Below are 21,298 nucleotides of genomic sequence, written 5' to 3' on the forward strand. Positions count from 1 at the left end.
ATCTCTCAGAGGGGCGTGGCCAGCAGCAGCTCATTAGCATTTAAAGCTACAGACAGAATCAGCACTTTTTGACCTGTTTGGTGTTTCAGTCAATCAGAGACATGTTCTGTATATATCTGAGACCTGTGATATATTGTTGGAAAATCAGTATAATAGGAGATCTTTAACATTTATAAATTGTGGCCTGTTGTAGGGGCTAACTTCAAATACTAGATGGGGCTGAAATCACACATCTTCTCCTCTTAATTCATGAGTATTGATGTATTAATTAGCTTTAAATCAGTAAAATAATGCTCCTCTGCCTTTATCAAGCGCTTTTCTTCTTTAAGGCTATTATTTTCCCCACATACTTTATTTGAATGGCGTCTGTGTGTATCAGGTACTGGGGAGTGAAGGAGCTGGTCCATCCATCTGCGAAGAGCTTCAACAAGTCCTGAGCGATCATCTCTGCTTCCTGCCTTCTGGCATCTTCCTCTCCTCTATGGCTAATGTTGATTCTTTGATTTCTGGAACCTGCATACAACACATTACTCACTTTTGGAGAAAAAAAGGTATACAGTATATACTATATATGTTTGTGTCTGAGCGTGAAAATATTTGCTGAAAGATAAAAAGAGCTTCAACACAATAGGTTTCAGGAGTAACGCTTTATTGAAGATGTCAACACCAGACCTTTTTATTTGGCAATTAATATATGACTGAAACTCAAGGCAAATAAACAGAACCAGAATACATGTTAATGCTAGGCTATGAGGAAAAGCAGTAATGTTCAGGACAGCAGTTTATAAGAGTCCATACAGAATATTAGCAGGTAGCATGTGGTGTATTCATTGAGAAGCAGCATGAACATTCAGCAATGCTCAAGACCTAAATGCACTTTCTTCTAAAAACTAGAGTAGTGTTGTGGAGTAATAAAGTATTATTGATAGTTGTGCTATCATACAGTATATCATCTACACAGTAACATCTGTACACACAGCAGTTACTAATGTGCATTCAATACATCTCAGAATAAATATGACTTGATTTTAGTCCTTGTGTCCATGCTTGCCCAGAAGGCATCTCTTCCGTGAATACAATAGAAGTGATGGATGACAAAAAAAATCTCTGCAAAATGTTTGTAAATCAATCTAAAGCCAATGATGGGCTACTGAAATTCAAGTGAGACAAATTAGGGGGATATCTTTGAAAGTTAGTCCAAAAGTAAATTCCCATTTCATCGCTTCTTATCCTATAAATATAAAAATAAATGTCTGAGAATCCCTTTTGTTTTATTTGATCTTATTTTTATTCTACTGGTCAGCAATGATCCAAGTTCTGTAGCGACTGAGCACATATTTGAGTCCACTTTCATACGACATGTGTATCAATAAATAACATGTGGACTAAGCTGTTCGGGAAACAATGGAAAACTATCTACAGTTGTTGTTGTTTTTTACCATGGATTATAGTTTTTTGTTTGCAAAAAACAAAATCCACAAAAACATAACTACCTCTACATCTCTGAATTCTGAATTGCACAGTAACTATTATATTTACTACAGTATATGCCCATAGTGGTACCTTCACATCCTTGAATGTCAACTCAGAGGAAATCATTTTTCCCAAGACTAGTTTGTTCCTGCTCTCCTACAATGTTTTACTTCATCTAACAGGCAGTATAGAAAGAAATAGGAGGAAATAAGTTAGTATGGACTCAAATGAAATGTAATACGCTAATAAGATGGATTTGAGGAAATTCCAAGTGCAGAAATGTAGTTACAGGCTTACATCGTTGCACTGTAACTAGCAACTCAAACACAGTTGATAAGCTAACAATGTGGTTTGATCGTTTGCAGTATTTTTTATAATGTAAGAGCGTTAGCTAATTTAATTTCCATCCTGTAACTTTAATCTGGCATTTCTGAGTTGAGTTGAATGCACTTTTAGACTGCCAGTCAAGTTGAGTTCACTGGGGAAAGCAGTTAGCATGTCCTAGAGCTAGAGAAGCCAAACTAAAGGGAGCTCCGACTAGCTTACGCATGGAGTATTATAAAACACACACATGCACACACCGCACATAAAAGTCATCTCTTAAAAACATGGCAGACGTCATCTTCAAACAATCATTCGCAAACAATATATTATAAACCTTTCACAAATAAAAGATTCAAGGATTTACAAGCATTGCTCAATTCATAAATATATGCAGCAAAAATACAGTACAAGAAATCTCTGTTTAGGAATCAAGAAAGGACACAAAAATATGTAAAACTCTTCACTAGACTACATATGAAAATCAGAATATTTCAGAAGTATTCGAGTTGTTGAGCTAAACCAGCAGAGCCACAGACGGAGAGCGACAGGAATACCATGCTAACACCTGTAACGCTAAAGCAGTCTTCAAATATCTGCTAATGACAGCTGTTTTTACGGAGTATGAATGTAAATATTCCTTTTGAGGTATTCGCATACATTTGACAGCTGAGTGTGATTTTACAACCTGGTTGCTTCCAACACCTTGTGTACCAACACAACAGAAATTAGCTGTAAGCTAGCTAGCATGTACGCAGTGAACATATCAGGTGTCAGGCATCCAAATTGAGAGTTTCCTTAAGATAACTCTGATGAACTGATTTATTTTTTATTATATCACGAGAGACGTTGGAATCTTCATTAACTGACATCAAATGTTCAAAAGAAACACACATGGTACAGCCCTGCAAGCTCTGTTATTAGCCTTAAGTGTAGTTTTGATTAAACATAAGAGGCAGTATTCACATGTTTCTGTGGGAGGCAAAGGGGTGAACGGGGCCAACTCTAACTAATATTAAATAAGGTAGGTAGCTGATAAAGGTTTCATTGTTTTCAAAATGTGCTCAAATTCAACTTGAGGGTGGATTTTTCTTGGTTTTGTCCAGAACATCATACGTCAGAAATGCCCATGCTCTGTGGAGTAGCGCGAGTAAAGGAAGCAAGCATGGTTTGAAACTATGAGACTACAATATTCCTGAAAAGAGAATATTTTTTCTCTTCACAAAAAACTGCATCCTCCTTAACCACTACTGGGTTACAACCAATCCCTCTTAAAGAAGAGGCAAGAGCTCCCCTGTGCGAGTGTGACCTACATATTATTTAGTTAGCAGCCAACATGGCTGACATGAAATTCTAGCATTGCACCTTTAAAAATACATGAATGTCATTTGAAAAGAACACAACATGCTAAATCATTTTTGCATGTACCTTCTCAAATCTCTGCATAGCTACAATATTTTTCAAATAAGCGCTATTTAAAATATAGTCTAAATGACTTTTGGGAATTAAAGTTTGAAAATCCAAAGTTTGAATAAAAATCGAAAAATACCAATAGTTGAAGTAGAATAATTAATAAACGTCTAGAAATCAAAGTGCTGTGAATATTAAAGGAGAATACCACAAATTAAAAAATCCATAAAATCCAGGTCACATTTGAAAAACAGTGGTATTAATGTGATTGCTATTTCATACTCAGTTATTATTGGGATAGCCTCCTGGGGGTCCACAAAAGTTATAATAAGAACACCGTCTGCAATGTGACGCTCCATGTGTTACTGTTTCTGACATCATGCAACAGACAAGACTTTGACTTGAAAGCATTTTGGAAACCTTATCTAGGTATAAGACCTTAATCTTTGAAACCAGCTAACTAAAGGAGACAGTCCTCATGTCACAGGACGTCCAACAGACAACACAACGGACCAATCAGATTAAAGCCACAGCTGAGACAACATCAGCTGCTGACAGACTGAAGGAGAAGAGGGACTGAAGGAGGCGTGGCGTTTCATTTGGGCTCTTCATTGGCTGACAGTTCAGCGTTATAGTTGCTCATTCCTTCTTCTGATTGGCTAATAGGGAGGCCTCCCATCGCTGCGCCATGGAGTTCTGTCGTTTCGGAACCGAAGAGAGGGAAGAGGGGAACTGGGGGTGGGGGGCAGATTCAGCTGAACCACTGGAGCCAAGATGGGTGGAGGAATGGATTATGGGATGGGTGGATGGAAAGATGATTGGTTGATGGGGTAGAGAGAAATAAACAGGAAATGGAACAGTAGGCGGAATTATTAGATGGATGAGTACATGAAAATATCAGGAAAACAATGAATGTATTTGCAAAATTGTGAACTAATGGATGAAAACATAATCAATCCAGCTGATCAACAAATCAGAAAGTTCACAATAATAAATGTAGGAAATGAATGAATGAGTAAAGGACAAAACCAATGAACCAACATGGAAATCGTAAAAAAAGCATATTAACATAAAGTTCATCATGATTTTAATGCAATGTACTGACACATGAAGCGATTCAATATCAGCAGTGTCAAATGATACATTACAAAGTCATTATTGTGCTGGATTGGTCAATTTATCTCTCAGGTAATCCATTATTATTATTATTATTATAAAGTCAATTTATTATTGGTGTACTTTAAATATGGACTTTAATGTGCTCCTATGTTTAAAGCAACACTTTTAAATATTGATATATTATTAATAAATCAATCGATATATATATATTAGCATAGAACACATGTAGCAGCTATAGAAACAGAAATGGTTGTTGATGCAAATTTTGTGATTTCATCATTGGGCTGTTTGAATAAAACTGAACTAAGTAGGTATGGCCTACAGGCAGTTTCTGCAGCTAGCTTTTCTAAAATGTCCTTAAACAAGAAACATCTTTAGTAAAGAAGGAAGGTTTCCGTCGTGTAGATTGTTTCTGTAGATTTCTTTAAAGCTTTAAATATGGATGTATACAGTACATGTACCCAAAATCATGACAACTGCAGGCAGAGTAACAACAACAGAGAAAAATCGGTGTGTGTATGTGTGTGTGTGTGTGTGTGTGTGTGTGTGTGTGTGTGTGTGTGTGTGTGTGTGTGTGTGTGTGTGTGTGTGTGTGTGTGTGTGTGTGTGCCAACCTTGTGGTCACAGGACAAACTGGATCGTTCCATTTTGCGGTTTCTGGAAGGGGAGGAAGGGGAGGAGACACATCTGTCTGGCACCTCTGGTACTGGAATTAAAAAAAGGTAACATGTGTCTCATTTAATCAAATGATCGAAACAGAAGCCTATTTTGTTCAGCCATCATTCCACACACTTTGCATAGTGATCTGCTCAACACTGAATAAAGAATCAACATCAGCAGACCTTGGAACTATTACGTATTTTATTTTTTGAATATATATTTATAATTTCACTGAAAAAATAAAAGAAGCAGCTGTTCAGTGGTTCAGCTGGTTTGGTGTTATTGATCATTAAAGTGTTCTCAGAGCTGGTAAAGGTGCAGCTAGTTTGAATGGCTTTGTATACTGCAGGGTAGCTGCTGGATTTACTGCAGGTGAACTAAAGTCTGATTTAAGGGCTGATTATATTTACCATCATTAATCCAGATCTGTAACTAAAGGTAATAAATACATGTAGTGGGGTAAAAGTATACCAATTACCACTGAATTGTAGCAGGATAGAAGTACAAAGTAGCAGAACATTGAAATACTCAAGTAAAATACAAATATCTCAAAGCTTAAGTACAGTACTTGAGTAAATGTAATTAGCTACTTTGGACCTCTGGACGTCTGGTACGTACCGCTGAAGCTGATGTTATCACTCAGGCCTGGAGACACCAGCACGGTGTCATACCTCTCTCTTCCTCTCTTCCAGTCCTCCTCCCTCCTCTTTCTCCACATGTCCTCCTTCTGCCTCCTCCACTCCTCCTCCCTCTGCCTCACCATGCGGATCTCCTGCTCCACCAGTGACTGGCTGCTGATGGAGCGCAGCTTGAAGAATGGATTGGAGGTGAAAGTGCTCTCCTGCGGTTCCAGGGACACCGGGGCGGAGCTTAGGCAGAATTCTGAAGCGCTGCGAATGATGAGATTGGACGTTTCCACAACGATGACGTTGCCGGATGGCATGGCGTCCTGACTTGTCGGCCAATCAGAGAGGCCCCCGATTGCGGAGGAGAGTAAGCGGTTCCTGGAGGAGGAGCCAGAGCAGTCGGGCTCCAGGATGATGACATTGTTGGCTGTCATTTCATGGTAGCCAGAACGTGGAAGGGAGGAGGAGCAGGATGGAGACGGGGAGATGGACAAGGTTGGGGTGCGACAGGCTGGAGGTCTGGGTGGAGATCGTCCAGTCTGCAGGCTGGAGGGCCTGAACACAGAACAACGACAAAATCAATCAGATCATTCAGGCAGAACCAGTGTATTTGGTTAGAGGGAAAGTAAGTAGAGCTTTACTGCAGGTATGGTAAATACTATACCATGTTACATTAACAGTGGACCAAAGAGAAACCAACAGATCGTTGTCACATACTCAGCTGTTCTCAGCCCTGCAGGGCAGTTTAGCCTCTTTTAGCTCCTTGTTTTGGTTTTCCAGCCTTCAGAACGCACGCAGGCAAAGCTGATGATTAGCTTGTGAACAAAGTGGAGAGTTTAGAAGAGCTAAAGAGGGATATGTCCCTCTAAAGCAGAAATGAAAGAGAGTGAATATTGGACTTACATTTATACCAAATGAATACGTATACTTGGGCATGTAGATAGGCAACTGTTTGCTAAAGGGTAAGCCATACCTTTATTAAATGTCAAAGTTAAATACTAGTAGAATAGACAATACACTTTTCCATTTTTCCATTCTCCTCATAGTACTTTCCCCCAAATGTAGTACTAACAACACTTTAAGGACTCACTGTTACCTAGTGGAGAGTCTCTCAGTGTTATAAGTTCAGTCAGAGGTGGCTGCTGACTCTAGAACGACGCAGTCCACTCCATGTGTGGATTCATATGAAACCAGTCAATTGAACACAGGCTCAACCCGCCTGGTCAGATTGGCACAATATATGGGGCATTAGTGGCAAGACACCGTTCCCTACATTTACCCAGGCACCGTACATATGGCAGCCCACTGCTCCAAAAGAATGTAAATTTCCCCTCTGCGACTATTAAGGGTTCCTTCTATCTCCTTCTTCTTCTTTTTCTTCTTCTTCTTCTATTTTTGATTTATTATCCGATTCAGTTTAAGTAGTTTTCCTTTCTAACACACCTTTACAAGTGAAGACAGCAACATACTGTAAACATTTAAGTACAAATATCGTACTATTTATGTCGCTAAACCTGGGCTCTGTTTCTGATATGTGGCTTACCTGTTATAATGCTTTAGGTAAACAAAGAATAGTCAAAACCAAATCGAAATCCCCCCCCCACACACACACACACACTCTTCTTACTGCACCAGAAAGACTGCACAATGCTGCTGTGTGGGGTTGTGCAGTGTAGCACCTCAGCTTGAAGCTGAGTATAGCTGAGTTACCTGAGTATAGCGAGGCCCTGTGTGATCACTCCCCTCTCCCTGCGGTGCCTCTCCTCTCTCTCCAGAGTCAGTCTGATCTCTCTCTCCACAGCGCTCTCCGGCTCCTCCATCGGGCTACGGTACGACACGTCGTCCAGGCCCGAGTCCTCTGAACTGGGGGACAGTGTGTGGGCCAGTGGGGCCTCCCTGGGCACTGGGGTTGGATGGATCTCCCTTTGACAGGACAGGAGAAAACACAGCTTAGGTTAAGATGATGGTCAAATAAAACACAATTGCCACTGATTAAGGTTCAGGTGAAAAATATTTCCCCACTGAATCTGACCGCATCTCATTTGTTCTGTCAGCGTATTCCAGCTCTTAATGGAAATCAGGCTACTGTTTAGAATGTAACACTTAGTGATCAGTATTCAAAGAAAATACTCGGTTTTTTAGATGTAGGGTAAAGAATAACCTGATTTGTGAGTTGTTATAAGACAAGGTAAGTTTATTTATATAGCACCTTCCAACACAAGGCAATTCAAAGTGCTTTATAAAAATGAAAGACATTAAGAGCATTAAGAAATAGTGCAGCAGAAACACATTATAAAAAGGCATTTAAAAACTGTCATTAAAAAGCAAAGACAATAAAATAAACATAACAGGTACAATATACATGAATAAAACTTCATCTTTTGATTTTACAGAGGTGTTGTCAGAGCTGACTTCTGTCCTCTCCAGATAAAACACACTTTTCTGTTTCACTGCTAGTCTTCTTGCTCCAACCTGATCCCATGGTGCTTTTAAGTTTCCCTGAAGCTGTTCCTCTTACACATTTAGTTAAGTTTACCTTGTGTTTCTAGGACTTTTTAGGATTCCTCGTTGAACCAAAATGTATTACCTGTACTTTTAAGTTTCCCTGAAACTATAACATAAAACATGAATAACACAGGTATAAGATACATGAATAAAAGTTACAGTGCTATGTTAGGGGTCAAGATCACATCTCATTCACAATTGTTACTTGCTGATGTTGTTGCTAATCTGCAGCCTACATTGTATTGATTTGGGGATGACTTGAGAGGATTCCTCTCCTCAAAGTAGTAACCTGAGGGTCTGAAAAGCAAAGCCAATGCAGAGGAACTTTAAACCTGCATTCTCTATAACGTCCAGCAGGAGGCAACACTTAGCTGCACTTAGCTTAGCAAACGCTTTCCTAACGAGTGTAAGGTTTCCCTCTCCTTTTATAAGTCTTCCTTTCATTTGGTAAATGATGTTCCTATTTATATTAAATAAACAATAGGGGTATGTTTTACCTTGTGATTGACAGGTTATTACCAAGTTGGTGTCCTTTTTGTGCGCTATCTGTGTTTTCCAAAACAGCTATAAGCTAGCATTTCTCACCTGTGTTTAAGTCGGGGGCTGCGGGTGGGGGGGTACAATGAAGAGTGGGTGCCCTGGAAGCTCCCCTGAGCTCTGAGCCCTGGTTTGGGAATGGGCTGACCTTTGACCTCTTTCTCCATGTTCCTCCACTGTTGCCGGGCCAACAGGAAGTCCACGTGCTCGTTGGAGACATGTTCACTGTGGCTCTCCATCCGGACACAGAAGTCTGCAGGAACCTGAAGGGGAGGTTCAAGATGAGAGTAAAACACAGGAGGATATTCAGGCATTATTACTATTAAATCAGAGAGCCAAATATTTTTCAGATGTGCTACAAGACTTAGACCTCTGGAGCCGAATGTCTGGGTCAGATTTGGAGGATTCACATATTCTGATGATGCTATCTCTACAGTAACAACACGCTCTGTCTCTCCTCATCAGTAGGCACCAGCGCTTGGAAGGCTCACAGACTGGTACACAGATTAAATGCAGTCCATCTACCATATGGTCTGTCAACAGCTTCCTTCGTTAGATTCTTCTTTGCTGACAGGTTAGCATGTTCGCCATTCAAAACCAAGTAGTTGGAAGATGCATTAGGTTATTAAACCATCCAACGGGAAGTTTGCATTAATCCTGACTCAACCAGCATTATTGTTGATAAAATAAGATAAGAATTACTTTATTAATCCCAAACTGGGATTTTTTTGTGTTGCAGCAGCATAATACAATTCAAGGCATTAGAAATAAAAAGAAGAAATAAACATTGCTAAAATGTAGACAAAAGAAAAAATAGAATTAAAAATAAAAATAAACTGGCATTAGAGAAAAGATACACTGCCTGGCCAAAAAAAAGGTCACACTCTAATATTCGTTGGACCGCCTTTAGCTTTGATTACAGCACGCATTTGCTGTGGCATCGTTTCCACAAGCTTCTGCAATGTCACAAAATGTTCGCCAAGATCTTGTACTGATTACGGGAGGTTCAGACCACTGCGCAAAGTCTTCTCCAGCACATCCCAAAGATTCTCAATCAGGTTCAGGTCTGGACTCTGTGGGGGCCAATCCATGTGTGAAAATGATGTCTCATGCTCCCTGAACCACTCTTTCACAGTTTGAGCCCGATGGATCCTGGCATTGTCATCTTGGAACATGCCCGTGCCATCAGGGAAGAAAAAGTCCATTGATGGAATAACCTGGTCCTTCAGTATATTCAGGTAGTCAGCTGACCTCATTCTTTGAGCACGTTGCTGAACCTAGACCAGACCAACTGCAGCAACCCCAGATCATAGCACTGCCCCCACAGGCTAATGACCTTTTTTTGGGCCGGGCAGTGTATACAGTTGAGTATGAAGATAAATGATCTATAAACTGTCAGACAAGTAAACACTATTGAACTTAACAAAATATAAAGCAGGCAAAGTGTGAATGTTACGTTCCAAGATATGAAGATGTCAACAATTTGAAGGTTACATTGTAATTTATTTTTTCAATTAAGATTAAATATATCTGTGTTTAGTCCAGCAACTGGTCGACATGTAACAAATAACCAAGCAGGTAATAAACATCAAATAACAAGAAGATGTTTACAGAAAAAGAATGCATCAAACTTATCATTATTTCATTTATTTATTTTCTAAATGTTCTTATACAAAAGTATAATTATGAAAAGTTAGGACAGCTCCTCATTCTGTCGAAGAGAGGGAAGTTAAGCGCAAACATGCTGCTCTTTTAACATCTTAAAGAAGGGGCCTCATTCAGTTGTTAGTGACTACAGACGGAGTTCACTCTGTCAAAGAGTGGGAGGGTGAGGGGGTCACTAAAGTCCTATTTAAGTGTTGGAGTGAGGAGCTTTGTACGGTGACTGACAGGTGCAAACGTGTTGCAAAACAGTGTTTTGTTTATGCAGCGCTTTTAGTAAACGCTCCGTATGTTTTGTCAAGTTGGTGAAGATATTTTTTCATTTGCACGTGTTTTAGCACATTTCTGTATTTGCATCGGTTCTGAAAGTGCAGTGCGTTTTTCCTGATACTGATGAAGTGTTTTGGGCCGTTGTAGCACCGAGCGGCCACCGTAGGTTAGGTAAGGTAATACACAGCATCTGGCTGTGGTTCCAAGTAAAAATCCCCCTCTCCCAATCTCACTCTCGAAAACAGGGATGTAAACACCTTGCCTATAATACAGAGCGAATAAAATATCATTCATCGATGATGGGGGGGGGGAGAGGAAGTTTGTGCTGCAAGTTGGATAAAAGACGGCATGCCTTACCTTCCTGTCAGGGTCTATGGAGCTGGCAGTGGAGCTGACAGAAGGAGTGCGCATGAAAACATCTCTCCCTGACCTCCCATCATCGTTCCTCCTCTCCTCCTCTTCCTCCTCTCTCTGCACCTCTGTTACACTCTCTACTTCTGCCTCATACACTTTCTCCTCTTCCATGCTTTCTCCATCATGAACCTCTCCATTGGCTTCTTCCTGGTTAGTGACATCACAAGGCGCAGAGCCAGCCCATTGGTCCTCCCCTGCGTCGCTGTCCGAGTACACAACAGCCAGCTCAGCTTGGAGGCAGTCGCTAAGGTGACTGTCGCTAAGGTCATCTCTGTGGTCGGGGTCGTGACCCCAGGTGTCTAACAGATCAACGGTGACCGTCAGGGGCTCTGATGGTGAAGTACTGAAGAAGAGGAGCTCTGACAGAGCATCGTCCTTCATCTCAACCGCGTCTCCTCTTCCGCCATCTTCCCTCTCTGTGTCTCCTCTTCCTCCATCATCCCGCTCTGTGTCTCCTCTTCCTCCATCATCCCTCTCTGTGCCTCCTCTTCCTCCATCATCCCTCACTGTGTCTCCTCTTCCTCCATCATCCCTCTCTGTGCCTCCTCTTCCTCCATCATCCCTCACTGTGTCTCCTCTTGCTCCATCATCCCTCTCTGTGTCTCCTCTTCCTCCATCATCCCTCTCTGTGTCTCCTCTTCCTCCATCTTCTCTCTCTATTTCTCCTGTCCCTTCTTCCTTTCCTTCTGCATCACCTCTTCCTTCATATCCTTCCTCCTCTCCTTTTCTCTCAGTGTCTTGTCCTCCTTCATCTCCATCTCCTTTGCGCCATGCCTTCTGCTCTCCTATCTCAAAAACAAGGTAATCACACTCTTCATCTTCATCTCTTTTTCCATTTGCTTTCTCTGCAGCCTCTTCCTCGTCCTGCTCATCTGTGATTGGCTGCTGCCCCCCATGGAGCGCTTCCTGGCTGTGCCAGCTAGCCATGTTTTCTCTCTCCATGTCTGTGAGTGGCGGTGAGGAGCTGATCTCCATGGTATCTGCACTTGTTGGCTGTGTAGGAGTGAGAGAGTCGTTCACAGGGTTATTATTGCTGGAGCTACCGTCGTCTTGGTTACCATCTGTTAGCTCAGCTGTCGTCCTCCTTAGCCCAGCTGATGCTCTCTGTGAACACAAATAAAATGTAATTAGTGACCTCGTTATTTGATACATTTGTGAATACTAATCATTTTTACAATTGTATTATTCTTCTGGATATTCTTGGTTAGTTTTTTATGGAAGTCCATAACTGTCAGAAAAAATAAAACATACACATTTTAAAAATAAAATTAAGCAATCAAATTGTATTTATATAGCGCATTATTGCAAAATACTAATTTGCCTCAAGGAGATTTACAAGATGATTTCTAAATGTATACAATGTTGACAAAATGATGTAATCAAAAAGTCAAGATTTTGAGTTATTTACTCAGAATACTGCAGTGATGAAATGTAACACATTCCTTTTACTCGTATTGTATTTAAAGATGATCATACTGCCTGTGCTGCAGCACCTCCTTCCACCCTCTGTCTGAAACCAGAGCCCAGTCTGCTCCGATTGGCTGGCTCTATTTGGATTGGTCATCCAGCACCAGCCAATAGAAGCATTATTGTTACATGGTGATGTCACTTTGCATTAAGGCATAATAGGGCCTCTTTAAGTATAATTTTCAGGTAATTGTACTATCTTTTAATATTCAGCATTTCAGAAGACAAAATTGGAATGTTTTACTCCACTACATTATCTGACTGCTTTAGTTACCTTAGTTTTAGCCTTAGATTATTAGCTCATTAAAAATGCAAATAAGCTAATAAATAAACATTAACATATTATAATAGGTTAAAATAACCAGCATCAATAATTAAAATGTATTTAATTTAATAAATATGATTCTGAAAGGGCCATAGCGTATCATAAATACCTTTACTTTTTGTATTTTGATTAAAATTTGATTCCAATACTTTTGTATTTTTATTTACTAGATTTTGAATGCAAGACTTGTTAATTGTAAAAGTGTATTTTTACAATTTAATATTCCTCATTCTACTTAAACAAAAAGTCTGAGTACTTCCTCGACTTCCGGAGTTATGAAACAAGGTAAAAGCAATGTCTAAAAAAGGTCAAATTAGTCACAACTAGACACTAAGGTAACATTAAGACCTAGTCAGACAAACTTTTTACAATAAAATGATTTCATAAATATAATGAAAATGATAAGATCAAGATTCATTTGATTCACCTTAATCCACTTTTTTAAAATAAAATAAACTTTCATTAAATATCTCATAATTGGGATTTATCAATCGTCTAAAGTAAACATGTTTGAATACAAAATAAAAACGTCATACTTAAATTATCTAAAAAAGTCTTAATTATGACTAAGGAATGAATCTCGAGGAAATGGAATCCCATTACACCCAATGCCATTTTTTACGCTATTTTTATTTTCTCTGGCACATTTTGATATGAGAGCGATTTAATCAGACACACTGCTGAACCATTCTTTTGCTTTATGTGTTTGATTTGTGAATACTAAAATAGCAAAGAATGCCTTAGAAAAAGACAAGCATCCACTTTGACGATCTTTAGTTAGATGCGCACAGACACACACACACACACACACACACACACGCGCACGCACGCACGCACACACACACACACACACACATACACACACACACACACACACACACACACACACACACACACACACACACACACACACACACACACACACACACACACTTATAAGCACATATAGAGACACTGAACTGTAACCATTCCACAGCAGGGGATTAGTACTGTGTACTCAACTCATGCCTTCATATTGTTACCATGGTGGCATTGCGTTGGCTGTGAGTGGGTTAGCAGAATATTATGGTCTGTTGTTCCAGGCATGTGCTGGTGACAGAGGAGAATTGTTGCCATGGTAACAGCAAAAGGAAGGCAGGTGCTATATTCAGTTCTTTTTTAGTTAAGTCCCAATGTGAGGAGAAAGATCCGAGTAATCACAATGTTCAGTTACATAAATGCTCCTGACTGGGCCGCGTGATGCACATTTAATCAATCTAATGAGACAGAAGTTTACCAACTAAAATATGAATTGACCAACATTTCGTTTCATCCTTGCTTGCCTAAAGCGGCCCTTATTTTGCTTTTTGGGTTTTTCCGTTTCCTGCAAAGGCTAACATCCCTGTGTTCCCCCCACAGGGAGTTTCTCTCCAACACACATCTTTGACACTTGATCTGGCCGGGCTTTCAAGGCCTTTTCTCGGAACAAGCTTTATCCAAAGTTCATTGCACTATGATCTCTCCATCAATCAAACATCAGCAGCGAGTGGAACGCTTTCTGAAATCGATTAGATAAAAGCCTCAGCAACTGGGCTTTCATAAGCCTTCATGAAGAAGATTTAATGACAGTGCATAGATTCTTCTGCAGTCATTAAATAAATGTATTCTTAGTACAGCCAGATCTTTTAATTCTTCAGAGAAGTCACAACACATTTGAGAGCTCTCCACTCTAATCCACGCTCCAGATCACTGCCGGGACCTTACCCATGACCTTATGGATCATCTGTCTAACCTCTGTCCAATTTCACAACTTTTATTAGTATTTCAAACAAAATTATTTGAAAGACACTATATAAAAACTTCAGTTTATGTTAATTCATTTCAAGCCTCTATTTTGCCCCCATTAATAGCTGGAGGCACATCTGTAAGTGTGTGTGTGTGTGTGTGTGTGTGTGTGTGTGTGTGTGTGTGTGTGTGTGTGTGTGTGTGTGTGTGTGTGTGTGTGTGTGTGTGTGTGTGTGTGTGTGTGTGTGTGTGTGTAGGAGGATTACAGAGCAGCTTTAGATATCATGTGCGGATGATGAGGAATGTGTAGCCTCATCAATCAGCATTCAACAATTCCCTGTTCTGTTGTATTCAATCATACATATTATTTCAGTGTAATATTCTGATGATAATAAATTCTCCTGAGCAATGAGTCAAATGTGTTACATAAGACAGCATCCTAAAATCGGGCAAAACACCAACATCGTGACAGATAATCGCACAAACAGAAGCCAAGCGAACCGGGCTTTGATGGTAGCTCGAGCTAATCCAAAACCTCGCGCATACACCTCGCGCAAAGGCTACCAAAACGTCCCCGCACCATGAGTATCGCACCCCGGGAAACGTGTTGGCTGTTTATCATCAAGTAGACGCTGCTGACGTATGTCGCTGGTTTGTCTATTTACCTACCAACAGCTTCCAGCACAGCAACCAGAACGAGATCATCTCCAGGCGGCCGCGGCGCGCGCACTCCTCTCCACCTCTCCCTGACGGCAGTGCGAGCAGCCAGGCGGCCACCCGCTGGCGCGAGGAGGGACGCATACAAGCAGCAGATGTTTGCGTGTGTGTGTGTGTGTGTGTGTGTGTGTGTGTGTGTGTGTGTGTGTGTGTGTGTGTGTGTGTGTGTGTGTGTGTGTGTGTGTGTGTGTGTGTGTGTGTTGAGTGTGTGGAGAGAGAGAACACAGGAAGGGATGTATCGACCCGCAGTGTTTTATGTTCCCGATGAATTAGAGCAGAAGAGATAAATCTGTATTGGCAGAATATTGTACATCTCTCTCTCTTTTTCTCTCACTCTCCTCCCTCTACTGCTGCACGCGCGGGCTGCATCCGGCCATGAACCGCCCCCCCCCCCCCCCCCCCAACACTGTAAAAGATAACCATCTCGACAAAGTGATAAAGAGATGACGTATTGTTGTAGTCCGACATGAAAGTTGCCATTGCAAGGCCCCTATCGACAAAAACCGATGGGTTTAGTCCGTTGGATTTTGACGTAGAAAATAAGATGTGGTAAACACTCGTTTATGCTACTGAGGATTCACATAGACACCTGTATGAGTTTCAAAGTGTAAATACAACGTCCTCAACAACGACACGTCGTCCATCTTTGGAGGGTATAAGCGAACCCAATTTATTCAATTAACCTGTATAGCCAGCGAAGTAGCCTACTTCACACTTTAAGCTTTAAAACATGGTTGGTATGCAATGTTTTGGCGCTGGCTGTAACAAACACTCCTATAAATAACAAATACAACTAAACACAGTTCGGTAGGATTACATTTTATTCTTTCATACTAACATGGAAACGAGGGAAGCATAAATATACTGGTAGATTTATTTTGCAAAACGTTCAAAATACCATTGACTTTGCGACAATGTAACAAGAACTGATAACATGCTAACTGCTTTCCGGGTTTTTGGAACCATTCCGGCACCACACAGGTATGTAAAGTTCACTAAATTCAGTGTTTCACTGGATGTGAAAGAATATTACCCAACAAAGGAAGATTTTTTACAATCCCTTGCTATCTGAGGGTAAACAAGAGCAAATTAGCATACCATGGTCTATTTCCCAGTATAACTCAGCAAGGTTTCATTGATGTGTTAGTTTTTGTGCTTTTTCCCCTTATAGCCCTGGGTGCAGTTTACCAGGCATCACATCAATATGGCAGCCTGTTGAGAGCCCCACACATCACCTAATTCATCAATCTGTTTCGACACAATGGTTTCATTTGATTTTGTTTCTATGGAGGCAAAAATGAACTTTTAGCTGAGACAACACTCTTAGCTCCTGATGAGCAGAATTTGCGTGTGAAGCTGGTTTCATTATTGAACTCGCAACAGAAGTGATGATCTAATTCAATTATGAAGTTTGATTTGAGGTCCTTTGTATTGACTGACAGACTGTTATGTCGTGTGTGTGTGTGTGTGTGTGTGTGTGTGTGTGTGTGTGTGTGTGTGTGTGTGTGTGTGTGTGTGTGTGTGTGTGTGTGTGTGTGTGTTTGTGTGTGTGTGGAAGACACATAAACCTTACCTAGCTCTGTCTGTCTGTCTGTCTGTCTGTCTGTCTGTCTGTCTGTCTGTCTGTCTGTCTGTCTGTCTGTCTGTCTGTCTGTCTGTCTGTCTGTCTGTCTGTCTGTCTCTCTCTCTCTCTCTCTCTTTCACACACTCTCTCTCTCTCTCTCACACACACACACACACACACACACACACACACACACACACACACACACACACACACACACACACACACACACACACACACACACAAACCCTAGATAAGGCCTGCAGATTAGAGGGAGGGACACAGACAGAAAGACTGATGAGTGAGTCTGCCTTCCCTGGGGGAGTCAGACACCAGACCTGACCTTCACAGAGGAAATCATCATTGAACTTTTGATTTAATGACTTTAAACTTGGGGAAAATCTGCTCTTAACCCATTAAAGTAAGTACAACCCTTGTGTGTGTATTGTCCTGATAGACCACATACACTATTTAGGGGTTGGGAGATACAAATAATAATTCTGGTTTTGCATCCTTCTAACCTGATAGCACTACTGATGGCTTCTGGTAGTGTCCCATCAAGCCTTGCCAGTGGGCCCAGCTACACAGCCATTATGCAGGCTGTTTGTTGCACTGGCCTGCTATGATGTGAAAAAGGCCTTTTCGATGATATCTGTTTGTATGCTTCTTTATTAACTGACAAGAGGGTGTTCAGCCTTAGCTTGTTCTACACCAGGGGTGTCCAAACTATGTCCCAGGGACCAACTGCGGCCTGCAGCAAATTCAAAAAGTATAATGGAATATGGCCCACACCTGAACCTTGTGCTTTTCTTATATTGTACTTCTTATATGTCAACAGGTATTACATAGTAATCATTGTTGTTGTTGTTGTTATTTCAGTGTTAATAAGCCACATTTTTCTAATATATTCAGTCAATTAAAGTCGAAAAACGTTTTCTAATAAATCTTAGTTGATAAAAAAAGCCCAATAAGCTATTTGCATAACAACATTGAATGATATACTTTTTATTTCCGTTTTTCCCCAAGCTAAACTGCCAACTTTGGTCTGTTTGTATAATTCTATATATTCCATTTAATATACAGTATTGTTGTGTGACTTGTACTTATGGGACACGTACTACAAAATAAGTGACGTGCAGGCATCACTTTGGCCACTCAGAACATGTGATGCACAAAATTAACTTCAGCTTCAAACTTTTCTTTTGTAATCAGCAGCCATTAACCAAACCTTAGTCATGCTAATGTGCAGCCTTACTAGCATTTGACTTATCGTTCAGCGTGGGATGAATACAAACATAAGGAAGTCCCTGAATAAATAACGAGTACAACTTTATGAATTGAGAAGGATGCCGTGGCCAGCTATCCTCAAATCTGATCATTTCTTTGAGGGATCCACTCTCTTGGAGAATCCACTCTCTTGTATTTTACCTCCATTCGTCACCCATCAGGGGTCCCTGACTGGATCAGATTCCCTTGTTAAGAAAGAGTCCTCTACAGGAGTGTAACCGTTTGTGATGTCAAAACAGGCTTATTGTAATTCCATTGCTGTGGATTTTTCCTACAGTGTAAATCATTACATGGGTTCCTCTCGACAAGTTCGTAATAAACAAGGTCACAGCTAGTTGACACTGTGCAGCCTGCGCACACACACATACACACACACACACACACACACACACACACACACACACACACACACACACACACACACACACACACACACACACACATACACACACACACACATACACACACACACACACACACACACACACACAAACTCACACACACACACACACACACACACACACTGAAACAGTCTGTGTGCAGTGTTTCCGGAATTCCACACACACGCTGATCAATGCAGCCATGGGGCAGAACGATGCGTGACTTTTGTTAAACATGTAAAAGGAGAGGTTTTTTCACATACTGTAGGGATCATAAACACACATGGATCAAACACAGTTGTTTCTCGAAACGTTACGGAGCTTTGTATCATTTAATGTGAAATTTGTATTTGCACATAACATTATGGCGTCATGCATAAATATAGCAAAAGCGATTCAATTAGAAATATTACTTACATTTGTAGTAACATTTAAGGCTGCTAGTCTCCTCTAACCGACGTTTAATATCTGTGTATTACAGAGTACGGTGGCTGTCAGGTGCAAACGTGGCCAAAACAAACTTCAGATGTCAGGATGGTTTTTCCTCATGTAAATGTTTTTGGCCACCGTACCGTATGCTTGCATCTGTCGGCCTCCATACCGAAGACATTCAAGTATTGTTTGGAACATTAGCACAGCAATAAATCACGAGAATGAAGTTTCAACTGAGCACCAAACCTTGACAAGTGATGTTAAATTCAAAAGCAGTCTGTTGGAGGAGTAAATGCTAAAGACTTTTCTATAATGAATAGATTACACGCTTATTTCTATCAGCATAAAATCCAATATTAGAGTTCTTTAACTCAATTTGAATCTGTTGTCAAATGTAGGAAGAACATACAAAACCATCTCATGTAGCAGTTATCTGTTCCTTGTCCTGTCAGTGGGTTTCAAAGGCCTCAGAAAAACTTTCAAGCCAAACAAAAGCATTGCAAACACAGGGAGCGTTATATCTTACCTGCTATTCCAGTGGTGTGATGTCAACTGGTTACAGTGGTGTGAAAATCATAGATGTTCTGTTTTTATTCCTATGTTTAGTCTTTCCCTTTACATCACCCGCTCTCTTCCTTTTTTCTCTCTCTCAGTGCCAGCAGGGTGCATATTAAGAGTGTGTGGGCAGCAGCCAATCAGAAAACAGCAGCTTTAGGGACATTTGCGCCACACACATGTTCAGCCCCTCCCTCGACACACTTATGAAAGGACGGATATACAAAATTCCCGCACACACACAGAGCAATAAGCACATCTGTCATCTGTGACCGTCTTATCCAACCTTTGAGAGGATTAGTGTGTTGTTTTTGTGACGTAGAAACCCCATTTGATAATCTCCCAAGCGCTCATTGTCTAGCTGCGAGCGTTGTTGCATCATCGTGATATTGTGTGATGTCTTTGCAGCGATGCTAAGTTCTATTTGAGGCCTAACAATTCTGCTGTTGGTGATGTCATTCTGATTACATGCGATGTTATCTTGGGTTAAGAATGTTATGTAATACACTGATGTATAATGGGATGTCATGATTAAGTATGTTTATCCAAAAAATTGAAAGATAACAACTGTGGACATAAGCCTCAGGAAACTTGTCACGCTTTGCGTCTTATTAAAAAACAGGCAAACTAGTAATGCTATTGAAAAGTAAGAACCAGGAAAGGCAGTACTGCAGCATCAGGACTAAAACCACCAGAGTCCGAGACAGTTTCATTCGATAAGCCATAAGACTGCTAAACGTCTGAGCTCTGTGCCTCCATAACACAAAACATTTATCTGGTTGCATCGCATTATTTATGTAATTTGTTATCTTAGTAATTATGAGCAGAATAAACAGTTTTTAATTGAACCTCAAGGTACAATATTTAATCTTACATCCTGTTATTGTATATTTAACTCTTTGTACATGTACATAGAATCCTATACTTGCACTCTAAAGACAAAAGCTGGCCCCGGCCGTGGCGCAACTGGCTGGGGCACCTGCACCGTACGCCTGCAACCCGGGTTCGATTCCCGACCCGTGGTCCTTTCCGGATCCCACCGCGACTCTCTCTCCCACTTTCCTGTCACTCTCCACTGTCCTATCCGATTAAAGGCAAAAATCCCCCCAAAAATATCCTTAACATTATTTATTTTTAAATGCTTTGGCTCAACAAAAATAAATTAACGCAACATTTTGCGTCAATCCTTTTTGAGTTACGACAATTTCTAATGATATTATGTTCAGCCAACACACTACATTGAGTTAGGGGAATTAGCATTTCCGCTACAATTAAAGGTATTTTGAATTAACGCTTACTTAATAATTGGTAGCATTTTAGACACAACACTAAACACTGTTCCTTTGACTCTTTTGCCTAATGCTGGGACATACAGGCCCTCTTCTTCCAAACTCACAAGATCCTTGAGCAGTGGCTCCAGTATAGTACTGTAACCAAATATTTTCACATCATCAGCCCTGCAGAGAATTGCTAAGAAGATGGAGGTCAGCGAAGATCTGAGCAGTGCAGGAACATTAGCTAACACCCAGTACACAGCTGTGACTTTGTGTTTTTTCCTTGATGTGCCCAGAGGATTGCATATCTCAAAGTCATCAACATAGAGAATGATAGCAATGGTAGAATCTTGTCCAGAAAACCACTGATTTGTTTTATAATAAATGCCGGAAATGTCAGAAAATGCCCTGTACTGACTTTCACCATTACTTTGAGCTTCTCCATCATGCAAGATCAAATCCTGGATCTCTTTCCGGCTCAAAACCTGAAACAATGACTTCAGAATAAGGACATACTGGAAGCTTCTATCTTCCTC

The 21,298-nt window shown here is 40.6% G+C and overlaps 2 protein-coding genes across 8 annotated transcripts in view; one reads left to right on the forward strand and one right to left on the reverse strand.

Annotated features, from left to right (window-relative positions):
- The window catches only part of LOC134866613 (palmdelphin-like), an 18,593-nt gene extending 17,274 nt beyond the window's left edge, over positions 1 to 1,319 (forward strand). The window contains exon 10 of the mRNA XM_063886857.1: positions 380 to 1,319. Coding sequence (XP_063742927.1) covers positions 380 to 393 — 14 coding nt within the window. The 3' untranslated portion in view covers positions 394 to 1,319. The remainder of the gene's footprint in view (positions 1 to 379) is intronic.
- On the reverse strand, positions 639 to 19,610 carry LOC134866611 (sarcoplasmic reticulum histidine-rich calcium-binding protein-like). Of its 7 annotated transcripts, none has more exons than XM_063886853.1 (7): positions 19,460 to 19,610; positions 10,941 to 12,101; positions 8,700 to 8,914; positions 7,320 to 7,532; positions 5,602 to 6,164; positions 4,938 to 5,029; positions 639 to 3,959 (listed from the first exon to the last, which is right to left on the reverse strand). In XM_063886853.1, exons 2-7 carry the CDS (start codon positions 11,970 to 11,972, stop codon positions 3,864 to 3,866), a joined length of 2,211 nt encoding a protein of 736 aa, XP_063742923.1. In that variant the 5' UTR covers positions 11,973 to 12,101; positions 19,460 to 19,610; the 3' UTR covers positions 639 to 3,863. The 7 variants fall into 7 exon arrangements, with proteins under 7 accessions (XP_063742923.1, XP_063742919.1, XP_063742918.1 ...); XM_063886849.1 differs by lacking the exon at positions 19,460 to 19,610 and adding an exon at positions 15,223 to 15,366 and having other exon boundaries at positions 639 to 3,936; XM_063886848.1 differs by lacking the exon at positions 19,460 to 19,610 and adding an exon at positions 15,223 to 15,366.
- Positions 19,611 to 21,298: the final 1,688 nt, after the last annotated feature.

The sequence above is a fragment of the Eleginops maclovinus genome, chromosome 6 (assembly GCF_036324505.1).
Source record: "Eleginops maclovinus isolate JMC-PN-2008 ecotype Puerto Natales chromosome 6, JC_Emac_rtc_rv5, whole genome shotgun sequence".
Lineage (NCBI taxonomy): Eukaryota > Metazoa > Chordata > Actinopteri > Perciformes > Eleginopidae > Eleginops > Eleginops maclovinus.